At 44.0% G+C, this 27,990-nt stretch overlaps 1 protein-coding gene across 6 annotated transcripts in view; it reads right to left on the bottom strand.

Moving 5' to 3' along the window:
* Positions 1–27,990, bottom strand: part of PAXIP1 (PAX interacting protein 1) — a 71,702-nt gene that overhangs the window by 25,260 nt on the left and 18,452 nt on the right. For 5 of the 6 annotated variants that reach the window (XM_089336888.1, XM_070077268.2, XM_089336889.1 and 2 more), the window contains 5 exons: positions 26,783–26,896; positions 16,845–17,480; positions 5,719–6,421; positions 5,126–5,220; positions 931–1,026 (listed from right to left, as the gene is read on the bottom strand). In XM_089336888.1, coding sequence (XP_089193014.1) covers positions 931–1,026; positions 5,126–5,220; positions 5,719–6,421; positions 16,845–17,177 — 1,227 coding nt within the window. In that variant the 5' untranslated portion in view covers positions 17,178–17,480; positions 26,783–26,896. The remainder of the gene's footprint in view (positions 1–930; positions 1,027–5,125; positions 5,221–5,718; positions 6,422–16,844; positions 17,481–26,782; positions 26,897–27,990) is intronic. The other variant, XM_089336891.1, reaches the window with a different exon arrangement.

Here is a 27,990-nt window from a genome sequence, read left to right as displayed (position 1 = left end):
ATTCAGTACTGGTCTTTTTTTTTTTTTTTTTTTTTTTTTTGACAGGCAGAGTGGACAGTGAGAGAGAGAGACAGAGAGAAAGGTCTTCCTTTGCCGTTGGTTCACCCTCCAATGGCCGCTGCAGCCAGCGCACCGCGCTGATCCGATGGCAGGAGCCAGGTGCTTTTCCTGGTCTCCCATGGGGTGCAGGGCCCAAGCACCTGGGCCATCCTCCACTGCACTCCCTGGCCACAGCAGAGAGCTGGCCTGGAAGAGGGGCAACCGGGACAGAATCCGGCGCCCCAACCGGGACTAGAACCCGGTGTGCCGGCACTGCTAGGCGGAGGATTAGCCTAGTGAGCCGCGGCGCCGGCCTCAGTACTGTTTTGATAAGTGACTGAAAGGGGTGTGTACCCTTTTCATAACACTATTAGGGATTTCCTTCTTTCTATATTGCTCAAAAGCAAGTGTCCATAAAGGTATTTATCACAACAAAGCGTCAATGGAATCAACTTTCTTATTTTTTGGAGGTAGAAAAAAATCCTTTCTGAAAGTAAAGATCAACAAAATCTTAAGATTACATATTAAAAATGATGGGCTGTGAGGCAGGCATTTTGGCATAGTGAGTAAAGCTGCCACTGTGATGCCAGCATCCTATACGGGTGTTGGTTCAAGTCTTAGCTGCTCCACTTCCAATGCACCAAAAGACAGCCCAAGTACTTGAGCCCCTACCGCCCACATGGGAAACCCAGAAGCTCCCGGCTCCTGGATTCCACCTGGCCCAGCTCCCAGTCAACACAGCTATCTGGGGAGTGAACCAATAGATGAAGATCTCTCTCTCTCTCTCTCTCTCTCTGTCCCCTTCTCTCTGTAACTCTTTTAAATAAACAAATTTTCTTTGAAAAAGCAACAGGCTTTGTGCTCAGCCATAGCTGAAGCCATTCTCCTTACCTGTGCATACATACTACTGACTTGGCTTTCACAGAGGAGGTGTGTGCATCGGCTCGTGAAGGTGGGGTCCACAGCGCCACCATGGGCCTGGATGATCTACACAAAACAATCAACCAAAGTTGTCATCAATTTTTATGACTCAGAAGAATAGAACTGAATTATTATTTCAAATAAGACAGCTATCAAAAGAATCCATCATACATTTTTATGATTTTTTTCTTCCCAAGGTATGACAGATATATAACTACTGTATTTACAAACTTCTCTACTCAGCACTATAAAATGAAAATGAACTCCAGAAAAAATCCAATATTCTCTTCATTAAACAGGGATTCTCTTCCTCAGCACTACCGACATTTGGGGCCAGCAAATCTTGTGTTGTGGGAGGCTGTTCTGTATCTAGCAGGACCCCTGACCTCCACACAGCACAGTACATGCCAACAGTATTCATCCCTAGTTGTGACTATTACAACTTCTCCATGAGCAGGTATTTGGCCTAGTAGTTAAGACGTGGCTTGGGACAGCACTGATGCAGATCAGTGTGTCTCAGTTAAGAGTCCTGGGGCTCCCATTCTCATCCCAGCTTCCTGCCAATGCAGACCCTGGGAGGCAGCATTTATGGCACAGGTAATTGGGTTCCTGCCTCACACATGGAAGATCTACAGTGTGTGCCCAACTCCTGGCTCTGGTCCAGTCCAGCCCCAGCTAAAGCCAGGAGTCAAAGCCAGGAACTCCAATTTGGGAGGCGAGCATCTTAGTCACTAGACTAAATGTCAGGCCTCACCAAGAACTTTTTGAGGTACCCTCACAGGTGGGCCTTCCTAACTGGTTATATCACAATGCTTGCTTAGGTCAGTCACATGGTATATTATAGCACCCTAAGATTAGGGTTTCTTTCTTTTATAAACTTCAGTTTTCGGGCCGGCGCCGCGGCTCAATAGGCTAATCCTCTACCTAGCGGCGCCGGCACACTGGGTTCTAGTCCCGGTCGGGGCACCGGATTCTTTCCCGGTTGCCCCTCTTCCAGGCCAGCTCTCTGCTGTGGCCTGGGAAGGCAATGGAGGATGGCCCAAGTGCTTGGGCCCTGCACCCCATGGGAGACCAGGAGAAGCACCTGGCTCCTGCCTTCGGATCAGCGCGGTGTGCCGGCCGTAGTGCGCCAGCCATGGTGGCCATTGGAGGGTGAACCAACGGCAAAAGGAAGACCTTTCTCTCTGTCTCTCTCACTATCCACTCTGCCTGTCAAAAAAAAAAAAAAAAAAAAAAAAAAAAAACACACACTTTAGTTTTCCCCAGTGTCAATGAATACCTCATCTTGCTTCTCTCCTGCATTCTTCCTTTTCCTTAGTTTCCTACACATCTTTCAGGACCTCATTCCCATGAGAAATGTGCATGTGGTAGGTTCAAATTAGGTCCACAAATTGTCTGGCACTCTTCCTTCTTAGAGTTGGTACTTCCTTCCAAGAGTCTTCAATAAGGACTAAGTGACTCACTTCTTCTTCTTCTTCTTCTTTTTGACAGGCAGAGTGGACAGTGAGAGAGAGAGACAGAGAGAAAGGTCTTCCTTTGCCGTTGGTTCACCCTCCAATGGCCGCTACAGCCGGCGCACCGCGCTGATCCGATGGCAGGATCCAGGTACTTCTCCTGGTCTCCCATGGGGTGCAGGGCCCAAGCACCTGGGCCATCCTCCACTGCACTCCCTGGCCACAGCAGAGAGCTGGCCTGGAAGAGGGGCAACCGGGACAGAATCCGGCGCCCTGACCGGGACTAGAACCCAGTGTGCCGGCGCTGCAAGGCGGAGGATTTAGCCTAGTGAGCCACGGCGCCGGCTAAGTGACTCACTTCTAACAAGAGAATATACTGCAACTGATAGCATGAGATTCCCATGACTTGGGAAAGATAAGGCTTCCTCCCTGCTCTCAGTCTTGGGTCACTCATTCTGGAGAGGAAGCCAGTTGTTGTGTCTTTGAGCCACTTGGGCAGCCCTGGGGATAGCCCTGTGTGGCTAGGCCACAGCCAGATGAAGGGTCACCCTGAAGTGATTCTTGCAACCCGAGTCAAATCCTAACTGCAATCACCTATGCCAGCCTAAGTCACCACCCTCCCCTAAATGACTTCAGTATTTCTGACTTAAGAAGAAACTGTGAAATAATAAATGCTTGTTGTTTAGAGCCACTAACTTTGGGGTAATGTTTCCCAGCAATAGAAAACTTAACATAACAGGGTAGGCATTTGGCACAGCGTTGACACCACTTGGGACACCCACATCCCATTCTGAGTGCCTGGGTTCGAGTCCTAGTTTTGCTCCTGATTCCAGCTTCCGGCTAACGAGCACTCTGGGAGGCAGCAGATAATGCCTCAAGTACTTGGGTCCCTGCTTCCCACATGGTAGATCCAGACTGAGTTCCTGGCTGCTGGCTTTAGCCTGGCACACAGCCCTAGCTACTGCAGGCATGTAGAGAGTGAACCGGCAGACAGCACATTGTCTCTTTCAAATAAATAATTAAAAGCAAAACCAAAAACTAATGTGGCATATGCACATATCTCTCCTTAATCTGTATCATTTTTGTTACCCGTCCCCTCTGGAATGCTGTCTGCTGGTCCCAAGCTTGGTTACTATCTGGTCCTATTTTCACATCCCTTTCGGATTCCTCTTCACTTTCATTCTTGAAATTCTCTTTCCATCTCGGTGTCAGAACCCCTACTTTCTGACTACCGTGTCATCCTCTTTGCTGCTACAGTGGCTTCCTAAGAAAGGACAAACTTTTCACCACAGAAGTCTGAAAATATTGTTATCCATAGTCTCATCTGATTAATATTCTAGGTTGAAAGTTTTAAAGAATTATCTTTAAATTGTCTTTTGGTTCCAATATCCTGCATTTGAGATGCCTGAGAACTTCAGAATTTAGTAGAGTGATTATATCACTTTAACACTGCTCTCAGGCTGGTGTTGTGGCATAAGGGGTTAAGCCACTGCCTGTGATGCCAATATCCCACATGGGTACCAGTTCGAGTCCCAGCTGCTCTACTTCCAAATCTCGTAACATAGCATAGAGAAGATCTCTTGTCCTCCCTGTTCCGTGGACTTTCATGGGCCCTACTGGGATCTCCCCCTCATCTCTGCAAGCCACACTGTGGGCCTTTGCCTGTGCTGTTTGCTCTGTCTGAAAAATCTCCCTAAGTCTTGCTCCTACTCATCCTTTAAGACTCAGTTCAAGAACCATCTCTTCCGAAAGACTTTTTTTCAACACATCCACACCGAACAGGCTCTCATAGCACCCTGTGCCACCTCTACCCAGCATCTACCAGACTGGTTCCTACTTATTATGCATGCCTCTGCTTCCCCTACTGGTCAGTGTAGTTAGTCTGTTTATTCAGTATACATTCCCTGCATCCTGTAGTAGGCTTGGTGCACACCAGAAATGCTCATGGTGAAGTACACTTGAGATGCACTTGAAACATACTTAAAGTCAGTTTTTGTTCAATTAAAAAAAAAAAAAAAACACTCAGCTTTGATTTGTGACACAGCAAGAAAATGTTCATTTTATTTTTCTTTAGAAGCCACCATGTAAAATAATAAATAAACGGACTATGCAGTAGAAGATGGCCCAAACGCTTGGGCCCCTGCTCATGGCTCCTGGTTACAGATTGGCCCAGCCCCAGCTGTTGCAGCCATCTGGGGAGTGAATTAGCAGATGGAAGATCTCTCTTGTCTGTCTCTCTGGCTCTGCCTCTCTGTAACTCTGCCTTTCAAATAAATAAATGCACTACAGCACAACAGGAATAGAAGATTTGAGGTCCTTTTTAACTTAAAAGATCCTAGGTTTTCTAACACTTTGGAGAAAGAGAAATGATTAAGACACACACAGGTTTGTAGTCCTTTCCTTACATCAGTGAAAACCTTATCTGATTCCCACACCCCCAACCGTACATAAACAACCAATGTCCCTTAGAATTTTCGAGCTGAAAAAAATCTTAATAGTCTATCTTTCACCTATTTCAGCTGAGAAAACTGAAGTCTAGAAAAGTGATTTGCCCAGGGTCAAAGAGAAAGCTAGTAATAAAAATGCCCACAGCACGTTGAGAACACATGCAGATGTGTCAGTGAATACAGTCAAATGAACATGGCTAAGTCTACAATCATGAAGGAATATCTTCACTTAAAAAGTTCTACTTCTTGTAGGCAAAGCCTTACCCTTTTCCAGGTGGCCAGCAGCTGTTTGTCAGACATCTGCTCTGGATAATCCGCAATTGCAAACACACATCCCAGTAAGAAGCCTTCTTCCGGAACTACAACAGAACCAATAGAATCATACAAGAAAAAGAAAATTAAAATCCTATGAATATGCATGCACCTCCCATTTTTAAATGGCATTTGACAGAATTAAACTTGAATTTACCAACTTAATTGGTCTTGACAATGATGTTTCTGCCAGTAATCTGAGTACATTTTGGAATATTCATACAAACATACTAGTCTGATTATCTATATTAAGGAATCACTTAAAAGAAAAACCAACTTAATTTATGCCAGACAACTATTGAATTAGTCCGAGTGGCAGCCTGGGTGCTCTATGGAACAAAACTATCCATTTCAGTATATAGTGCCTCAAAAGAAAGTACAATTATCTCATTATAATGACTTCTTTGTTAGATATGAGAGTCACAGTCTCCATTTCGTAAGAACCATTTGATATGGATCCTTACCCCACACCCTCACACACTCTTAGTGCATTTATATAAGCATAAGACTTAAAGGAGAAAGAAAAAACAATCCCGGTTACTAACTCTCCACTGCTGGATCGTGTCCAAACAGCTGATGATGCTGTGGCGGCTGCGGCTGGGGCTGGGGCTGGGGCTGGGGCTGGGGCTGGGGCTGGGGCTGTTGAGGTGGCAGCTGATGCGGCAGCGCCTGGGACGTCTGACTCAAGTGTTGTGCTGTCTGATTCTGCATGTGCTGCTGCTGGTGCTGCTGGTGCAGGCGCTGTAGCTGCTGCTGCTGCAGCAGGCTATGCTGCTGCTGCTGCAGCTGTGCCAGCTGGTGCTGCTGCAGCTGCTGCAGCTGCAGGGCATGCGGCTGCTGAAACGGCTGTAGCTGCTGCTGAGGGCGATGCAGTTGCTGTGGAGGATGCAACTGTTGCTGTGGAAACTGTAGCTGTTGCTGTGGAAACTGATGCTGATGGACTTGCTGCGGCTGCGGCTGCTGCGAGAACTGGTGGGACTGCTGCTGGGCGTAGGGTTGCTGGGAAATCTGCTGCTGCTGCTGCTGCTGCTGCTGCTGCTGCAGCTGCATCATTTGCTGGGGCTGCAGGTGTAAAATCGGCGGCTGCTGCTGCTGCGGCTGGGGCTGATGGTGCTGCTGAAGCATGTGTGTCTCTGGAGTGCCTTTCACCTGGCTGAACAACATGGCACTGGCATTGGCATGGCCCTGCTGGCTGTGATTCACCTGCTGCTCTAAGTGTTTTGTGGGCGCTGAGAGGGACTGTAAGATCTAGAAAACAAAAGGTAGGTGAAGTCATTATCAATAGGTACATGTACTAACAGTTTCCCTCCGGTGCTAATATTCAATATAACAGAAGCACCAAAGGATTAGAAACTTCATAATGACCACATTTTTTCTTAAATACCTTGTATCACCAACTTTAGTAAGACAAGCAAATAAATTCATATTTTGAGATCACCAAAATTTAAAACATGTATGTAAAACCGAGTAAGCTAATGAATTAAAGATGACAAACATAAAAACTCACACCTGCGGAGTTTTGAAGAGCAGTCATAAACATTTCCTTCTAGGGCCTTGGGAGCCCAAGCCCTGGTGCTCCCTGTGATATGCTGTAGTGTGCAGCATCTCCCATCACCCATCTCCCTTTCTCCAGCTCCACAGACTTTGTGCTGAGGGGAATGACAAGTGGTAGCCACATCTACCATTCCACCTCCTCCTACCTCACGGCCCAGAGTCCAAATGAAAGGAGAGAGACCCACGCAGTAATACCATGAGCAGCTCAGATATCAGCTAAGACCGGTAAGGCCACCCCTCCCTGCCTGGCCCCCGCTACCCCCAGGTAACCCTGCTCTCTGTAGTGGGCATGCTACATAAATGGACAGACAAGACTTCAAGAGGTTTGCTTAAAAGGCAACTAAGAAATCATTATTACAGCTGGGAAATTATCTTTCTATAAAAATGACTTCGAGTTCTTCAGATGGGACAAAAATATTTCACACCAAAGAAAATCATTCAAGCCAGACTATTTCCCTTCAAGTTCATTTGGCTTCACCAAGACAAGGAGCAGGCTGACAGTTCTGTGGGTGCAAGGGGCCACCCACAGAACCACAGAACAGGAGATGCCCATCGAACTGAGTATCAAGTTGCAAGTTATTTTTATTATATCCTACACAGCACAGAATAAAACAAACTATTCAGGCTACACCATCAATTTTGTTCAACATGTTCAAATGACAAAAATTTGAAATCAATTTCTTATGACCATGGAAACCGGCACAAATAGATTTCACTAAAAATCAATCAATACAACTTAACCCTATTAAAGCATAGTTAAATAACTCTCTAGAAATTCAAGTTTAACATACATACACAGAGCTATACAAAACTCTAACTATATACTTTTCATTTAAATACACTCCGAAGTACAAAGGTTATATAATCTAAAAAGTAACAGGCTTTGGATATAATAATGAAATAATCGAGTTTAAAAATGACATCAGTCAAACTCCGGAGCATGGACACACCTGTCTTTGAAATCACCTTGTGGATAATACATTGCTATAAAGATAGCTGATACTTTGGAAATGTGTCAGTTGCGTTCTAAACAGAAAAATGCTTTTTAAACAACTTGATAACATAATAACGATTTCTTTTCCATACTTATAAGTATTTTAAAAACTCAATAAAGTGCTGGAGAAATTAGCACCGCCGTATACCACCCCGAGTGCCAAGCAACATTTAGTATGTCCAAATTTATAGAAAAGTATGGGGGAGGGGCGCAGGGGGACACCTGGCTGCACAAGACACGAGTAGGGGCTGCCTCTTAAAGAGGAAAATGGGAGCCAGGGGTGGGAGGAAGTTTAATTTTACTCTGTATCCTTTGGTATCATCTGATTATTTTTATGTTGTACATATATTAATTTTTTACCCTCAAAAGTAAACATCACAGGAGCAACCATCTTGTGTAGCAGTTAAGATACTGCTTGAGATGGCAGAATCCCAAATGGGATCAAAGTTCTAACTCTGGTCCCAATTCCAGCTTTCTGTTAATGTGCACCCTGGGAGGCAGCAGGTAACAGCTCTAGTAATTGGGGCCCTGCCTCCACATGGGAGTCCTGGATTGACTCCCTGGCTGCTGTGGCATTTGGGGAGTCAATCAGCAGATAAGATGCTCTCTTTGTCTTTCTAGGTCTTTCTCTCTCTGCCTCTCAAATAGATAAAAAGAAAAAAAAAATCACAGAAATTTGATGGGTCCTAAGGAAATAACTGTCCATCTGCTACAAAGAGCAAAGGCTGAGCCAACCGTTTGCCACGTGCTGTTCCCTCTCTGCACTGCCAACCCTAGACCAAAAGGGGCTCGGGAAAGGACAACTCTGCACAAACAAGGAAGCAATGCCAGAAAAGGAACACCTGGAGACCTCTAATTGTCCCAATCAGTAGTACTCTTCATGTCTTGCAAAGTGGCCACAAAGACTCGGCTAGTTTGCTGTGTGGGGATATCACATCTGAGAATGCCAACGTATGACTGAAGACAACTAGGAAGTGTTTCCTGCTATGAGCTCTAGAAAAAAGTTAGAGTCCCTGCCACAGCTGACTGAGCCCATTACAGCAGAACAGATGGAGATTCAGGTCAACAGCCCCAGCCAGGAATTAAAATGGTCAGTGGCCTGGCATACTCTGTACCTATTAGACCATGGGTCAGGGTGATAGGTACAGCTACAGCTGGGAGATAAGGGCACCTGGAAAGCTAGCCATCAAGATGCGTATTAGAGAGGCTGGTGCCACAGCATAGTAGGCTAAGCCTCTGCCTGCAGAGCACTGGTTCATGTCTTGTTGCTCCTCTTCTGATCCAGCTCTCTGCTATGGCCTGGGAAAGCAGTGGAAGATGGCCCAAGTCCTTGGGCCCCTGCACCCACATGGGAGACCTGAAAGAAGCTCCAGGCTCCTGGCTTTGGATTGGCCCAGCTCCGGCCGTTGAGGCCATTTGGGGAGTGAACCAGCAGATGGTAGACATTTCTCTTTGTCTCTCTTTGTCTCTCCCTCTCTCTGTCTGTAACTCTGCCTCAGGAACGAAGGAACGAAGGAACAAAGGAATGAAGGAACGAAGGAACAAAGGAATGAAGGAACGAAGGAACGAAGGAAGGAAGTAAGGAAGGAAATATGCCTATTAGAACACTTGCTGCCTTCATCAGATCATTTTTTTTCAACCCTCTTATCTGCCTCCTGTCAAACACATAACATTAATTCTGAGAAATATAAGAAAAGCTTAGAATTTTAATTGTTTGGACACATACTTGTACCACAGAGCAATCTAAGAATCTTAAGTGCTTGGCCACAACTGCTGTACCATAGAGCAACCAACAACTTTGAGTGTCAGGTATAAACTGCTCCATTACAACTGTGCAACCCTACATAATACTGAGTTACTGAGTGTCAAGATTTGTAAAACATTATGATACACACCACATAGTTCCTAGTCACCATCAATTTGCAATTTAAGCAGGATTTTGATGGTTAGCTATGTTCTCCCCACCAAATGTTAAACTAAATATTTCATATTTCTAACATTTCAAACATTCATTTACTTCCCTTCTAGCAGTAAAATACCTTTATATTCTTTCTCACATTGCTGAAAAACCTGTAAAAAGTCTCTGCAATTGTCCACAGTGCGATCTGATCTACTCACTCACTGGAACTGGATGGGCCTTCCCAGTTTCCACCTATGGAGCAGGCAGTTGAGCCTCCAGCTCGTTTTTTTGTTTTTTGTTTTGTTTTTTTTTTTTTTGACAGGCAGAGTTAGAGAGAGAGACAGACAGACAGACAGAGAGAAAGGTCTTCCTTCCATTGGTTCACCCCCCAAAATGGCTGCTTGGTTCACTCCCCCAAATGGCTGCCACGGCCGGTGTGCTGCGATGATCCAAAGCCAGGAGCCAGGTGCTTCCTCCTGGTCTCCCATGGGGTGCAGGGCCCAAGCACTTGGGCCATCCTCCACTGCCTTCCCAGGCCACAGCAGAGAGCTGGACTGGAAGAGGAGCCACCAGGACAGAACAAGTGCCCCAATCGGAACTAGAACCCAGGGTGCCAGCGCCACAGGCAGAGGATTAGCCTACTGAGCCATGGCGCCAGCTTCCCAAAGACAATTTCAAAAGCAGAGATGTGTCCACGGTCCCTAGAGTAGTCACTCATATCCATTTAAATGGGATCATTTTATCTTTGTATCCAAAGAAAACTAAGGGATCTCTGGACTTAAACTCACATCCATTCATTTATATTTGAAGATCACAGAACACAGTAGCAATAGGCAGCAACTGATCAACACCGTTTTCTACAGTGCAAGTAAATGAAGAACAAAGAATGTTTCCTTTAAATGGATAACTTCATCCGTCTCAACTAATAAACAAAGAAAATAACATTTCTTGCGCTGCCAGAGTCTATCCATGACATCGTGTAATTCTCACATCTACCCTATAAGACCTTTCCAGCCCACGTCTCACACGTCTTCCAGTCGCCCATGGGGGAAGTCTACCTGAAGGCCCAGGTCTCCTTGCCCAGGACTACTCTACTGCTTTTCGTATTTTTTTAAGATTTATTTATTTCTTTGAAAGGTGGTTACAGAGAAAGGGAGAGAGAGATTGATCCTGCATCTGCTGGTTTAACTCCCCAAATAGGGAGCAGCCAGGCCAAACCAAAGCTAGGAGCCTGGGAACTCCATCGGGTCTCCCATGCGGGTGACAGGGGCCCAAGCACTTGCCATCTTGTTCTGATTTCTCCGTCACACTAGCAGGGAGCTGGATCAAAAGTGGAACAGGCCGGCGCCGCGGCTCACTAGGCTAATCCTCCGCCTAGCGGCGCCGGCACACCGGGTTCTAGTCCCGGTCGGGTCGCCGGATTCTGTCCCGGTTGCCCCTCTTCCAGGCCAACCCTCTGCTGTGGCCAGGGAGTGCAGCGGAGGATGGCCCAGGTGCTTGGGCCCTGCACCCCATGGGAGACCAGGAAAAGCACCTGGCTCCTGGCTCCTGCCATCGGATCAGCGCGGTGCGCCGGCCGCAGCGCACCGGCCGCGGCGGCCATTGGAGGGTGAACCAACGGCAAAGGAAGACCTTTCTCTCTGTCTCTCTCTCACTGTCCACTCTGCCTGTCCAAAAAAAAAAAAAAAAAAGTGGAACAGCACCCCAGGCGGCACTTTAACCCACTACGCCACAACTACGGTCCCTCCTCCTCTACCGTCTAACATCCCTATCTGTATGTATGGGATCATACATAGTCTTCTAATGCCATTTTAGAGTCTTATGCCTGTATCCTGCCATTCTTCTTCACATGCTTCCTTTCCTATCTGCCATGAAGTCCTCAGGCTGTCCACCCGTCACTCCACTGCTCTCTTCCGAAGCCTCTGTTCTGTTCGTATGGCCATGTTGTTTTGTCATTTGCTCCTCTCCTGGACACTGATGAACATATAGCAGGTAGACAGCATCCTCAGGCCTGGGAAACACTAGAACTGCTCCTTGCTTGCATTGCACTGTCTTGTCTTCACTCAGGGACTGGTGTGCACATGGACACCTACCTGGACAAGCCTGGCCTTGCAGTTCTGCAAGCACCTCACCTCACTGTTCACTGTCCTTGTTCCCTCAGCCCTACTTATTCCTAATCACCCTCAAGAGCCACAGCCAGATACACACTCACCTACCTGCAGAACCCAAGCAGGGAACACAGGGCGAGGGAATGCAGTAATCAAATAGGGAATGGTGGGAATATGAAGGCCACCAAGAGTCCTCGTTTTTAAAGGGGCAGCTACCTCCTAGCCCCAGAAGATGCTGCCATTTAGGACTTCAGGAATGTCAGCTCAAGTTTTATTGGATCACAAGATAAGCCAGAAATCCAGTTTGTATGAAGAATCTTGTGATTTGGGCAAATCAAATTTTAAAAAATATTTTGACCAAACTAAATGTGTCTGGGCAAAATGTGTCTTTCATCTTCATCATCCACAGTTGCTATATCTAAACTGATCATGGGAACCGGTGCTGTGGTATAGCAGGTAAAGCCACCACCTGCAGTGCCGGCATCCCATGTGGGCGCTGGTTTGAGTCTCGGCTCCTTCACTTCCGATCCAGCTCTCTGCCATGGCCTGAGAAAGCAGTGAAGGAGGGCCCAGGTTCTTGGGCCCCTGCACCCACGTGGGAGACCCGGAAGAAGCTCCTGGCTTCAGATCAGCGCAGCTCTGGCCATTGTGGCCAGCTGGGGAGTAAACCAGCGGATGGAAGACCTCTCTCTTTCTCTGTCTCTCCTTCTCTCTGTGTGTAACTCTGACTTTCAAATAAAAAACAAATCTTTAAAAAAAAACCCAAAACTTATCATTCAAATACACCAAACTCTGACCAAATCTGCTGCTGGCACAGCTATTACAATTAGACTCTTCATCTTCATGGAACTTCTCAGCCCCATGGTAGACTCCATTTTCTTCACTCTTTTTAGAACTATGGTCACCAACCTAAACTGGATCCTAACTATGCCCAACAATACTGTCTTCCTAACTTGTATCAGCTACTTCAAAATCTTCTATTCTCCCTAAAACCCTGATCACTACCTTCCCTCCCTACCCACCTTGCCTCATACCATCTAACTCTCTCCCTTCCAATATGTAAAGAATTATTTCTTCTACCTCACTCTGAATACAAAACTCCACACAACTCTTAAGTATGCTGGTGTCTTATCATTTCATAACAGCTCCAGGGGAGAGACTCTGGATCCCTCCATTATCTCAAGAATCGTTTACTTTCAATATTCACTGCTTAATCAAAGAAGGGAGGAGGGTTTGCTTGCTTTCTTTCCTCTCTTCCTCTCCTTTCCTTTCCCTCCTTTTCTTTCTTCCTTCCTTTCCGTATTTTTTTCATTTCCTTCCTTTCTTTCTTAACTTTCCTTCCCCCTTTCTGACTTTCCTTCCTTCTTTTCCTTTCCTTTCTTCCTTCCTTCGCTCCTTTCCTTCCTTCCTTTTGTAATTTTAGCTCCCACATACTAGGGAGAACATGCAGTACTGTCAACATGATGTCTTTCAGTTCCAATCATTTTGCTGCAAATGATAGAATTTCAGTATTTTATAGCTGAATAGCTCCACTGTATATATACACCACATTTTCTTAATCCATTCATCCGATGATGAACACCTCAGTTGATTTCATATTTTGGTAACTGTCAACAATGCTGCTATAAACATGGTGGAGCACCCATCTCTTTGATAGAATGAGTTCATGGCTTTTGGATATATAGGGAAGACTTTTTAAGCATTTGCAACAAAGACTTTTTTAAACGACTGCCATTATCATACCCAAGAAAGATAACACTGTTTCCTAATACCCAGACCAGACTGGATGGAATTTCCTCACTTCATAAGCATCAACTTCTTCCACTCCAAGTAGGTGTGTGGAATACTGGGTCCCACTTCAGATCATTCCTATACTCTACAGTCATGTTCTGGAACTTTTAGTGGCTATTCTAAAAACAAAAACGTGAAGTGAAAGTGTGCCAAGCCAAAGTGAGTCACCAGACCAACCCTTATTAATAGACAGATCAATCCACCTGACTCTCAAATGCAGGGTTTCTTCAGTGTATGGCCCTAGACCCTCCTCTTGCTCTACCCTGTCTCCCTACACATCCTCATCCACTCCCACAGATTCAATCATCATTTCCCCTGGGTTCTATCTTTAGCCAAACACATTCCCACTACTTATCAGACATCTTCCCTTGGATGCATCTGATACCTCAAATACAACATATCTGAAAAGGTACATTAAATTCTTAAGTTTGCAGCTCTTTGTATGTTGCTTATCTCTGAAATGGCATAGTCTTCATTCCCTTGCTCAAGACAGAAAACTAGGTTCAGGTGTCAGCACTGTTGCACAGCAGGTTAAGCCACCACCTGCAGTGCTGGCATCCCATGTGCGTGCTGGTTTGAGTCCTGGCTGCTCCACTTCCCATCCAGCTTCCTGCTAATGCATATGGGAAAGCAGCAGAAGATGGCCCAAGATTTGGGCCCCTGCATACATGTGGGACACCCAGATGAAGCTCCTGGCTCCTGGCTTCAGTTGGGCCCAGCCCTGGCTATTATGGCCATTTGGAGAGTGAACAAACAGATGGAAGACTTCTGTCTCTCTCTGCCTCTGCTTCTGTCTCTCCTCTGTAACTCTACTTTTACAAAAGAAGAAAAAAGGGCTAGGTTCAACCCTGTACTCCTCTTGATCTTTACCTCTCAAAGTCTCTTGAGGGCATCTCTACTTTCACTCTTGATCTTCTACAATACGTTGGCTTCCCAATACCTATGTTATCTCACCTCCTCAAAGCTCCTCAGTGGCTTCCTCTGAACAAAGTTCACATTCTCCAACAAGGCCCCACATGACAAGTTCACCTTTCAATCTTTCTTGGCAGTCACTCAACTCACCACATTCAAATCTCAGTAACTTTCTTTTCTTAGAACACAGAACTCACTTTTGCATCTTTCAGTTGCTGTTCCTTCCACCTAGAGCACTCTGAACTCCATCATTCCTATGGTCTCTTTGCCATTCAACCCTGATTTAAGCCACCTCCCTCACACGGCCCTCCCTGATCACCTGATGGAGAAGAGCCTTTTTCTCCCACTAACTGCTATTTTATGAACCCTTGTTATTTACTTTAAGATTTATTTTTTATTAATTTGAAATGCAGTTACGGGGGCAGGGGGGAGAGAGAGACAAAAAGAGATCATCCATCCACTGGTTCACTTATCAGGTGACTGCAATGGCCAGAACTGGGCCAGGCTGAAGCCAGGAGACGAGAGATTCTTCTGGGTCTCAGACCACATGGTTGCAGGGACCCAAGGACTTAGCCATTTTCTGCTGTTTCCCCAGATGCATTATCAGGGAGATGGATTGGAAGTGGAGCAGCCAGCTCTCAAACCAACACCCACATGGGATGCTGGCATTGCAGGTGGAGGCTCAACCTGCTATGCCACAACACCAGCCCCAAACCCTTAGTATTTTCTTCAATTTATCTCTAACTACAATCATTAGAAGTCCATCGGTACATATCTGTCTGTGGACTGTCTGCCTTACCTACAACAAACACAAGGGGCTTGTCTTTCCTGAACCTTTACCATTTTATCTCCAATATCCAGAAAAATGGAAACAACAGCCAATATACCATCTTTTTTTTTTTTTTCTTTTTTTGCCAGGCAGAGTTAGACAGTGAGAGAGAGAGACAGAGAGTTATAGAATGTGAGAGAGATAGAGAGAAAGGTCTTCCTTCCGTTGGTTCACTCCCCTAATGGCCGCCACAACCGGCGCTGCGCCAATCTGAAGCCAGCAGCCGGGTACTTCCTCCCGGTCTCCTATGCGGGTGCAGGGACCCAAGTACTTGGGCCATCCTCTGCTGCCCTCCCGGGCCACTGCAGAGAGCTGGACTGGAAAAGGAGCAACCGGGACTAGTACCTGGCGCCCTGGGACTAGAACCTGGGGTGCCAGCGCTGCTGGCGGAGGATTAGCCTAGTGAACCACGGTGCCGGCCGCCAATATACCATCTTAACAACCTGCTATCAACCTTAAATGAAAAAACTTCTACATGAAACTTTTTTCTTTTTAATCTGAGAGGCAAACAGACAGATAAAGAGATCCCACCCACTGGTTTAATTACCAAATGCAAACAATGGCCAAGGCAGGCCTGGGGTCCAAACTAGGAGCTAGGAATTCAATCCAATTCATTCATGGCTGGCAGAAACTCAACTATTTGGGCCATCATCACTGCCTCCTAGTCTGCCTTAGCAAGAAGCTGGAATCAGGTGCTGGAGCCAAGAATTGAACCCAGATACAATAATAAGAATGCAGGTGTCCTAATCTGTGGCTTAACCACTAGGTCAAGCACCTATCCCTACTTAAAACTTAAAAATCTCAAGCATCAGGGCTGGCGCTGTGGCACAGTGGGTTAAAGCCCTGGCTTGAAGTGCTGCCATCCCATATGGGTGCCAGTTCTAGTCCCGGCTGCTCCTCTTCCGATCCAGCTCTCTGCTATGGCATGGGATAGCAGTAGAAAATGGCCCAAGTCCTTGGGCCCCTGCACCCGCGTGGGGGACCTGGAGGAAGTTCCTGGCTCCTGGCTTTGGATTGGCGCAGCTTCGGCCATTGAGGTCATCTGGGGAGTGAACCAGCGGATGGAAGACCTCTCTCTGTCTCTACCTCTCTCTGTAACTCTTTCAAATAAATAAAACAAATCTTTTAAAAAAAATCTCTTATGCATCAACAAATTCTATGTCAGGAACTATAAGTTGAAATCAAGGCTTCTTCAATAAATGAATGAGCTTATGCTATTTATCATGAAATTCATTTTAAGCAAATAAGGAACCTTCATTCTTCTCTGCTATCATTTGCTACTTTTAGACTAAGTAAACATGGAAATCCTTCAAAAGATAGCTCTCTATCACACAGACACTGGTTCCATTCAGTTACATTAAACCTTCAATCTAAATGCATGTCAATGCCCTCTATTATAGCAAAAACTTTAATACTCAATGTGTGTTGTGTGTGAGTGTGTACATAAAATGAGTACTCACAAATAAATACTGCTTGTGAGTTATGTGGCCTGAAGAAGCAGAAACAAACTATATTGAAACAGACTATGAAATTCAATTCTACAACCCAATATTTAAATTTTTACTCTTTAAATAGTGACTTACATGTGCTACATTTGAAGGTCGGTTAAGCTGCTGAATGTCAGCATTATTAGTAATATTTCTCAATGTCCGCACAGCTGGACTCCAAGTAGCTATCATTTCTGATCTTTCAGAACTTTGGAGATTTTGTCCAGAAGCCATTAAGTTACCCCGGACATCAGGAGGCAAAATGTTACCTGGGACAGGCGGGACATTGGCACACAAGTTAATCAGCCCAGGCTCCTTTCCCTGAGGCAGCCTGCGCTTGGCCGCTGCTAGCTGTGGGACTTCAGCTGGGGTCCAGTTTAAATTTCGCTCTTGTTTTTCAGGCGATGAATCTGAAGAGTCATCGAACATCAGTTCTCCTTTAGACTTCTCTGTGTTCGATTTAGGTGAAAACTGCTGGTCACCCGCAGGAGACCCCTCCTGAGAACTGGCAGGGCTTGACTTCTCATCTGTACTCCCCTCGTTTTGCGAATCTTGTTCCTCATTTTCAACCTCTTCCTCCTCCTCTTCCTCCTCTTCCTCTTCTTCATAAATAATCAGACGAGGATGATAAAATGCTTCATCTTTTTTGGTTTTTTCAGATATGCAATCCAGGACCCAATCAGGAGTCACAATCTTAATACTCGCTCGCTTTAAAGCATATTCATATTTCTCCTACAAGTAAAGCACAAACACATACATACAAAACAAGATGTCAGTTTAATACATTTCCCAAAATTATGCTTTTAAAGAAAAAGACTTTGGAAAGGGGATGCAGCTGAAATGTTCAGCAACTATTACTGCCATTTTGTACACAGGAAAAGCCAACCTCCTTTAGATAGAGGACATCAGCCAGAAAGTAAAGAGGAACCAAATTTAAAGGATCTTAGGAAGACCTCATGCCTGCAATAGTAGTCTTGAAAGATTTTGTTTACATCAACATGGGCATCAGAAACAATCTAGGTCTCCCAAGTGGGTAGCAGGAACCCAACTACTGCTGCCTCCTATGGTCTGCATCAGCAGGAATGCTGGAATCAGGAGCCAAAGTTTGGAATCGAACTGTATGAGATGCGAGCATCCATCTTAGTGTCTTAACCACTAGGCCAAAAGCCCACCCCTATAAAGTAGAGCTAGGAATTTTGTGGAAAAATATAAAATGAATAACTGTTATCTAATCTGAGTTTGTATTTATTACTCATTTTTACAAAGCTGCTTGTCTGCAATGGATCTATTTTAAGTAAGGTATCTGCATGAAAGAATACCTTTAATATGTCCTGACTAGTGACAGAAATGTGGCTGACCCCATAGGAAAGTTTACTTAACTATCTGGCATTTCCTGAACTCCTTTTACACAAGTAACAGTAAGGGTTGGAGACACATAAGACGCAACAAGTCTCTGACCTAACAAGGTTTATAATCTAATTCTACAGAGAAATTAACTATGTAGTGAGATCTAATATTCATACTAAATGACATGAAAAAAGATTAATACAGCACAGTCCAGATATGCACCATACTACTTAGAAACTAAATGTATAATGCAATTATACCATATGGTCAGATAACAATATATTTAATATAGTTTACAGATTTTTCTTAGGAACATATTTGTTGAAATAAGAAGTCAATAAAATAATTTTCATTTTGTTAATACCAAAAATAACTGCCACAATGAGTCACTGAAAATTGCGGGTATTAAAGAGGTCTGACACTTAAGAGGCCAGGGTCTTAAGCAGTAGTAGTCTCCTGAGTTCCTAATAGTGTAGGATGCTGGTGCTTTACATCTCAGGAATAACTAAACAATTCCTTTGCAAATTAAGTAAAACACTTAAGTAAACTGCCTTATCGCATTTCACTCAAATTTTCTCTCACTTTTCACAAATAGCTAATCTCACTGAAAAAGCCACCATTTAAACAAAAGATTAAGAACAAAGAATGCGTCAATGCCTTTGCCTCCATCTACCAGCTAAGTTATTCAAAATCTTTATTTCTTAAAATGCCAACTTACTACGTGTGACTCACAGTGCAGTCTGAGGGGTCCAGCGTGAGCAGCAGAAGGCTGCAGGAACCTGAGTGTGTGCATCTCCTCCTACCTTCGTCTTTAGCACCAGCAGGTTAGTGGCTTAGAAATCTGCAAATGCTACATACCAGCTTCCTCACAGTAACTAATATCCCTATTTCTAGTGATTTTCAGTTACCAACCCCACCATTCCTTTCAGGTGTAACGGAGCCATCTAAACCTCAAGAATATAAAAGTCATTTCTATAAGTTTTCTCTTTGCATTCACTAAAGAAAGCAAAAGTATTATTTTACTTTAGAAAGAAATGTCATCTGAGTAGTTAGTCTCTATTAATAATCACACAACCTATAAATTAAAAACTTTTTTTTCTATATGAAAGGCAGAGTTACAGTGAAAGAAAAGGGAGAGAAGAGATCTTCCACTTGCTGGTTCACTCCTCAAATGGCCACAATGGCCAGGGCTGGGCCAGACCGAAGCCAGGAGTCAAGAGCTTCATTCTGTCTCCCCACTGGGTAGCAGGGACCCAAGTACCTGGGTCATCTTCTGCTGCTTTCCCAGTACATTATCAGGGAGCAGGATCGGAAGTGGAGAAGCCATGACTGGAAACAGTGGACCCAAGGTATGTTAGCTGGCCTTACAGGAGCCAGTTTTAAACCACTGCACCACAATGCCAGGCCCAAGAACTTTTAAATTCATCCTTAAATTTTAAAATTTATGTCTAAACAGATTATAAAATATAGTAATAGGAAGGAATGCAAAATCTTCAGTCTTTCAGGTATTATTTCAAATATTGTAGTTATTTAATTATTTAAACCACAGATAGAAGCAGGAATCAAGAACATAACTGGTAATTATAATCTATGTTAACTCTTTTTTATTTTAAAGATTTATTTTACTTTATTTTGAAAGACAGAGTTACAAAAAGAGGTAGAGCCAGAGAGAGGTTTTCCATCTGGTGGTTGACTCCCCAAATGACTGCAGTGGCCAGAGCTGAGCTGATCCAAAGCCAGAAGCCAGAAGAGTCCTCTGAGTCTCCCGTGTGGGTGCAGGGGCCCAAGCACTTGGGCCATCTTCTACTGCTTTCATAGGCCATAGCAGGGTGCTGGATCGGAAGTGGAGCAGCCAGGACTTGAAGTGGCACCCATATGGGATGCCGGTGATACAGGCTGGGGCTTTAACCCTCTGTGCCACAGCACTGGCCCCAATCTATGTTAACTTAGAACCATTTTGGTTTTATAATCCAGTTAATCTAACAGACTTCTCCACCTCCAGGGCATAAAATAGGAAGAAATAGGAAAGAGGTGAACTGAAGTGGGAACGGCCAATCCATGAACTAACTACAGGAGGAGCACAGTCTACCATGATCCAACAGAAACATGACAATGTTGCCTTCAACACAGTAGACAGACAAGGCACAAAAGCTAAGTCTATCACTTTTTGTTTCTATAATCTAGCTAAAATTCCTTTACTCAGTGATACTAAAAAGGAGCTGTTACCACTGCCTGGAGTTTTGAAAATACATTCCCTTGGTTTCTTTGTCACCAAAGCTGGTAGGAAGGAGGGATGCCAGGGGAATGTGAGTGTTTGAAAGACAATGCTACACAGCAGAATCAAACTCAAAAAAGGAATCCTGAAGATGCACTATCAAATATTCACATAGAAATGGTGGTATATGTGGTAATTTTTGAGGCAAGCAGTTACCAAAAAAAAAAAGGATAATTATTTCTTACTAAAAAACCTACTATAATTTGGCCACTCATTTTTTAAACTGAATTTTATTGGTAAATCATGTCACTAAGGGCAATATAACTTATGGCTTTTATGTCATAATAACAAGACACAGACATTAGTAACTTTATTCATGATGATTCCACTAACATATAAACATGTATGCTGATACATATATTGCACATACATAAATATCTCACTAGTTCATTGCCTTCTAAAGTAGATGTGCTTGAACATTCAAAACCCTACGTATTTTTCATTAAAATTACTTTCTTTTTATTTCTTGATTTTACACATGGACATTACAATTTCTTAAAAATTATCCAACAGGGGGCCAGTGCTATGGTGTAGTGGGTTAAGCCACCACCTGCAGTGCCAGCATCCCATATGGGGACCTGTTTGAATCCTAGCTGCTCCACTTCCAATCCAGCTGCCTGCTATGGCCTGAGAAAGCAATGAAATATGGCCCAAGTCCTTGGGCCCCTGAACTCACATGGGAGACCAGGAAGAAGCTCCTGGCTCCTGGCTTTGGACTGGCCCAGCTCCTGCTTTCACTACCATTTGCAGAATGAAACAGCAGATAGAAAATCTCTCTCTTTCTGCCTCTAACTCTCTGTAACTCTGCCATTCATGTAAAACAAATAAATCTTAAAAAAAATTATCCAACAGATTACCAACAGGGGTGATAGGTGTCTCTGTTTCTTCCTAGCATCAGAAGTACTTACTTCATAGCATGCTATGACCTGAGTCACTGGCACTTTGCAAGTACTCAACCATAATGCCTATTACTGCTAGTTTTATTATCAATAAATACAAAATATGCTTTTTTTTCTTTAAAGAGTTTATTTATTTATTTGAGAAGTAGAGTTACAGACAGTGAGAGGGAGAGACAGAAAGGTCTTCCTTTCGTTGGTTCACTCCTCAAATAGCCACGACGGCCGGAGTTGAGTCTCACTTATGAGCCAGTATCCCATATGAGCACTGGGTCAAGTCCCTGCTGCCCCAGTTCAGGTCCCTGTTATGCCCCTGGAATCACAGCAGAGGGTGGGTGGCCCAAGTAGCTGGGCCCCTGCCACACACATGGGAAAGCCAGATGGAGTTCCAGGCTCCTGGCTTTAGCTTGGCCCACCCCTGGCCATTGTGACCATTGGGGAAGTAGAACAGAGAACAGAAGACCTCTTTCTGTCTCTCCTTCTCTCTGTAACTCTACCTTACAAATAAATTAAAAACATCTTAAAAAAAAAAACATTATATTATCAGATGGAAAATAACTACTAGGGGCTGACACTGTGGCGTTAATGGGTAGGGCCGCAACCTGCAATGTCAGCATCCCAAATGGGCACCAGTTCGAGTCCTGGCAGCACCACTTTTTTTTTTTTTTTTTTAAGATTTATTTATTTGAAAGTCAGAGTTAAGCAGAGAGAGAGAGAGAGAGAGAGGTCTTCCATCCAATGGTTCAGTCCCCAGATGGCCACAATGGCCAGAGCTGTGTGATCTGAAGCCAGGAGCCAGGAGCTTCTTCCAGGTCTCCCACATGGGTGCAGGGGCCCAAGGATTTGGGCCATCTTCTGCTGCTTTCCCGGGCCATAGCAGAGAGCTGCACAGGAAGTTGAGCAGCCAGGTTTTGAACTGGCGCCCATACGGGATGCCAGCACTTCAGGCCAGGGCGTTAACCCACTGCGCCACAGCGCTGGACCCAGTTCCACTTCTGATCCAGCTCTCTGCTTTGGCTTGGGAAAGCAGTAGAAGATGGCCCAACTCCTTGAGCTCCTGCACCTGCGTGGGAGACCCAGAAGAAGCTCCTGGCTCCAGATCGGCACAGCTCTGGCCATTGTGGCCGATTGGCCAGTGCATGGAAATGGAATACCTCTCTCTCTCTGTGTAACTCTTTCAAATAAATAAATAAATTAAAAAAAAAAAATGACTACTATACACATACATAGTGTATATACAACATCTTATTTAACATTAATTTTTAAAATACATCAAGTATTTTTCTAAAAATAATTATGTAACATATTTGTTGTGTTATTCACAAGCATATTTTAGCCAAATAAAATTACTTAAATGCCTTTTTGTTGGAATAAAGCCAAATTAAAGTAATTACTGACTTAATGTGGGTTTCGCTAAATCACTTTTTAAAATATTTCATTTTTAGCTATATACTTAAAATCTTAAGTCAGTATACTTTATTTCTTTTAAGATTTATTTATTTATTTGAAAGTCAGAGTTACAGAGAGAGGACAGGCAGAGGCAGAGAGAGAGAGAGAAAGAGAGAGAGAGGTCTTCCATCTGATGATTCACTCCCCAGTCGGCCCCACAAGGGCCGGAGCTGCGTCAATCCAAAGCCAGGAGTCAGGAGCCTCCACCAGGTTCCCTACCTGGTTGCAGGGACCCAAGGACCTGGGCCATCCTCCACTGCTTTCCCAGGCCACAGCAGAGAGCTGGATGGGAATGAGAGCAGCCGTGTCTCAAACCGGCGCCCATATGGAATGCCGGTGTTTCAGGACAGGGCATTAACCCGCTGCGCGCCACAGCACCAGCCCCAAGTCAGTATACTTTAAACATATATTTGATACTGAAATCCAAAGAGTTATCAAGAATTGCCAACAAAATATTCTCAGAGGAGAAAAAAAAAATTGCATTAAGGCTCCAGAACTAAGGAGCCTACTCTACTCATGTACCACCTCTTACATTATAATTTTGACTTCTGAGAAACACTCAATTACAAAAGCTATAAAAGTTCATTTCCTCTCTTCAATCAGTATATATAAAATTAAATTATTTAATTATACTATAACTCAATGTTGATATAGATAGAACCTTTACATTATTTAACCAAAGTATATTATTTATCACTTCAATTGCTATGCACCAAACAAATTTTTCAATTAAGAATCACATTGTGGGGGCTGGCGCCATAGCTCATTTTGTTAATCCTCTGCCTGTGGTGCTGGCATCCCATATGAGCACCGGGTTCTAGTCCCGGTTGCTCCTCTTCCAGTCCAGCTCTTTGCTATGGCCCGGCAAAGCAGTGGAGGATGGCCCAAGTGCTTGGGCGCCTGCACCCGCGTGGGAGACCTAGAGGAAGCTCCTGGCTCCTGGCTTCAGATGGGCTTAGTGTGGGCCGTAGCGGCCATTTGGGGGGTGAATCAACGGAAGGAAGACCTTTCTCTCTAATTCTGTTGGAAAAAAAAAAAAGAATCACATTGTAAGTTTCCACAGAAAAGTTTTCCTCTTGGACAGTGCAGCATGCTAATGCTGTTATAAGTAAACTTACCAGCCCAACATTTATTCTGCCTGGAAAATAGCATGCTGAACAGCATGCATTTATGGATCACTTCTGATTAGTTTCAAAGATTCTACAAATGGAATACTCTTGTCAGGGCAAGGTTTGCATCAGCTTTCCGCTCTATACCTTACTCTAGTACCTCTGACATCAACTGTACACTCCTGTCTTCCACACTGTGTGTTAGTGCTCTCAAACAAAATGACAGTATTGACTCAGGCTGAACACAATTAAAATATGAAGGAATTACTGGAAAAATTAACTAAAGTCCTTTCTACCACAAATATACTAAACTTGATGCTCAAAGTTATTAAAAATCATTTATTGGAAAAATTGTTCATTAGAGGAAAAAAGATCTGCTTTCCATAGAACAGTTTTCAAACTTAATTGTGCCTCAGTCACCCAGAGGCCTCCCCTCCCCCACCAAGCTTCTGATTTAGTAAATCTGGGAAGAGACTGGACAATTTGTATTTGCAACAAGACCTAGGGGATCTCACCTCTGGCTACACTAGTGCTTAGGGGTCAGAGCCTCGTGCTTTCTCAAGACAAATGTAGTTTTCGTATGTTATAGATTAATAAGACAGAAACATATCAAAAACTTTATCAAATGCATGTTTACAAGGTCATTTTTATTTTTTCATTAATTTATTTATTTGAAAGGCAGAGTTACAGAGAAGCAAAGAGAGAAACATAGAGGTTTTCCATCCACTGGTTCACTCCCCAAATGGCCGCAACATCAGGGAGCTGGGCTGATGGGAAGCCAGGAGCCTGGAGCTTCTTCCAGGTCACCAACTTGAGTGCAAGCACCCAGGGACTTGGGCCATCTTCCACTGCTTTCCCAGGCCATAGTAGGAAGTGGAGCAGCCAGGACTCAGACCGGCACCCAAAGTGGATGACAGCACTGCAGGTAGCAGCTTTACCCATTATGACACAGCACCAGCCCCTACAAGATCTTTTAAAAAGTTATGAACAGTGTTGTGGTGTAGCGGGTAAGGCCATTGCCTGAGACGCCAGCATCCCCTATCAACACTGGTTCCGGTCCTAGCTGCTCCACTTCCATTCCAGCTCCTTGCTAATGTGCCAGGGAAAGTAGTCAAAGATGGCCCAAGTCCTTGGGCCTTTGTACCCATGTGAAGACCTGGAAGAAACTCTGGACTCTTTGTGGTCATTAGGGGAGAGAACTAGTGGACAGGACATCTCTCTCTTTAACTCTGCCTTTCAAATGAATAAATAAATCTTTAAATAAATAAATAAACATCTTTCCCAGTCTGGAAATACAGTCAGGGATGAACAGTGAGGCAAAGCTGGGGTGCAGCAGCTTAAGCTGGTGCTTGTAATGCTGCAATCTCATACTGGAGGGCTAGTTCAAGTCCTGGCTGTGCTGCTTCTGATCCAACTCCTTGCTAATAAGTTGGGAAAGCAGCAGATAATGGCTGCAACATTTGGGTCCCTGAATCTCAAATGGGACACCCAAATAAGAGTTCCTGGCTCTTGGCTTCAGCCTGACTCTGGCTGTTGTTGCCATCTGGAGAGTGAACTAATAGATGAAAGATACCTCTTTCTCTCTCTCTCTCTCTCCCTGTCTTTCTGCCTATTGAATAAACAAATCTTCAAAAAATAAAGTAGTGAACAACACTAAAAATCTTTTTTTTTTTTTCACAAATAAAAATGAATCTGGACTACTGGCATTTATTTATCCTAGCAATCCTAGCAGTCAAGATACCTGTGTCCCTTTCCACCTTGCGGCGCCGGCACACCGGGTTCTAGTCCCGGTCGGGGCGCCGGATTCTGTCCCGGTTGCCCCTCTTCCAAGCCAGCTCTCTGCTATGGCCAGGGAGTGCAGTGGAGGATGGCCCAGGTGCTTGGGCCCTGCACCCCATGGGAGACCAGGAAAAGCACCTGGATCCTGGCTCCTGCCATCGGATCAGCGCGGTGCGCCGGCTGCAGCGGCGGCCATTGGAGGGTGAACCAACGGCAAAGGAAGACCTTTCTCTCTCTGTCTCTCTCTCTCACTGTCCACTCTGCCTGTCAAAAAAAAAAAAAAAAAAAAAAGATACCTGTGTCCCACATTAGAATGGCTCCAGCTCCTGACTCCAGGTTCCTGTCAATGCAGACCCTAGGAGGCAGCAGTGATGCCTCAAGTGATTGGGTTCCTGACACCTCTGTGGGAGACCAGGATTGAGTTCTCAGTTCCCTAAGCCCCAGAGAGGAGTCACTGTATACATCTGGAGATTGAACGGGGGAGGGGGGGGTTGGGGGTTGGGAGGACACTCACTCTGTCTCTCTCTGCCTCTCAAATTAAAAAAAAATAAATAAAATGTTCCCAATATAAACTTCTTAAAAATACAAGTTTTACTTGGTTTGAAAGGAAATTCTAGGGGCCAGTGCCATGTTGCTGTAGGTTAATCCTCCTTGCAGTGCTGGCATCTCGTAAAGGTGCCGGTTCTAGTCCCGGCTGCCCCTCTTCCAATCCAGCTCTCTGCTGCGGCCTAGGAAAGCAGTAGAAGATGGCCCAGGTGCTTGGGCCCCTGCACCCGCATGGGAAACTGGGAAGAAAAACCTAGCTCCTGGCTTCGGATTGGCGCAGCTCTGGCCGTTGCGGCCATTTGGGGAATGAACCAACAGACAGAAGACCTTTCTCTCTGTCTCTCCCTCTCACTGTTTGTAACTGTACCTCTCAAATAAATAAATAAAATCTTAAAAAAAAAGGAAATTCTAGAGATTATAAAAACTATTCTATGAAATAAAGCAAAATTTCTTTGTATTTAGAGTTTCTATTAATATTATTTGCAATCATCTCACGTTTTTTATGGAATGAAGCTAGACATAAATAATGTAAACCAATACTAACGCTTTTGTAAATGAAGCTCAAAAAAGAAATCTGATTACTGGAAATAATTAAATTATCTATAAAAAGGAAAATGTATGTGACATGCTTACCCCTTTTGGTTCTGGAACAATCAAATGTGTGCATTTCTTATTGAGATTCAGCTGGCAGTCTCCCCCATAGAAGGTAACCAAAGCCCACAGGGCACTTCTGTCCTCAGAAGACACCTGCAGAAGGTTAGGAAGAAGGCTTTTACCATATACTTCCTCCTGTGCATGTCTACATTTTAACTTTATTTATACTATGACATCATAACACTTTTGCTTTTCTGCTTTTCTCTCTTAGTAAATGAAATTAACCTAAGGTTATTAGCAGCACACACACTCACACACACACACGCGCACACACGCATACACATACACCAAGAAGCTTTTAGCAATTTGATAATAAAAACTATTCCTATAAAAATATAGCAATAAATCATTTTTTTGCCTTATCACCAAATGAATGAAAAAAAATTAATATCCACATTCCAAAGACTGGAGTGTTATCTCAATCTATAACAAAAATAATGGGGGGGAATAAAAAGCAGAAAGACCTAATATGCCATTCCAGCTTCCATATGTGTCATTTTCCAAAATATTTACATATAGTAGCAATATAGGAACCATATTAAAGGAATTCCTTAACACTAATGCATAACAAATACTAATTAGGCAATGGATAAAATAAAAACTTGGGGAAAAACATAAATATTATTTAACATACAAAAAAAGAAATACAGCAAGCATAAAAGGAGTAGTTCTTATGCTTGCATAGTGATGAAGACCCCAGATACAATGGCTGATGTGGTAAAACAGGCTTTCCCAGTACCAATACAAGCAGCTACCATTTATTGCCTGCCTACTATGTGCCAGGAACTGTGCCAAGTGCTTTATACATATTCCTCATCCTTGCAACTGCCATGTGAAACAGGAATTGTTAGCTTCATTTTAAAGATAAGGAAACAAACTAAATTTATACCTAATAAATGGAAAAGCTGGCTTTTAAAACCCAGGTTTAATTCCAAACTGTTTTTCTACTGTCCTATACTGCTTCTTTAAGGGCAGCTACTATTGGGAAAGTCAAAAATAACTCCTAAAAAAATAAAATTTTGGAGTCTGAAAGGCAAAATAAACATTTGAAAAAAAATAAAGGTACAAGCATTAATTCTAAGATAATCACTTAACCAAGTGATTTTTTTTGCTGGATAAATTTATTAGTAGTTGAAGATCATGACTGCTGAAGAACCTGAACTTCATATCAAAATAATTTAAGTATC

The sequence above is a fragment of the Oryctolagus cuniculus genome, chromosome 7 (genome assembly GCF_051225735.1).
Source record: "Oryctolagus cuniculus isolate XC-2025 breed Fujian yellow rabbit chromosome 7, ASM5122573v1, whole genome shotgun sequence".
Classification (NCBI taxonomy): Eukaryota; Metazoa; Chordata; class Mammalia; order Lagomorpha; family Leporidae; genus Oryctolagus; species Oryctolagus cuniculus.
This window is presented reverse-complemented; position numbering and strand designations above follow the sequence as displayed.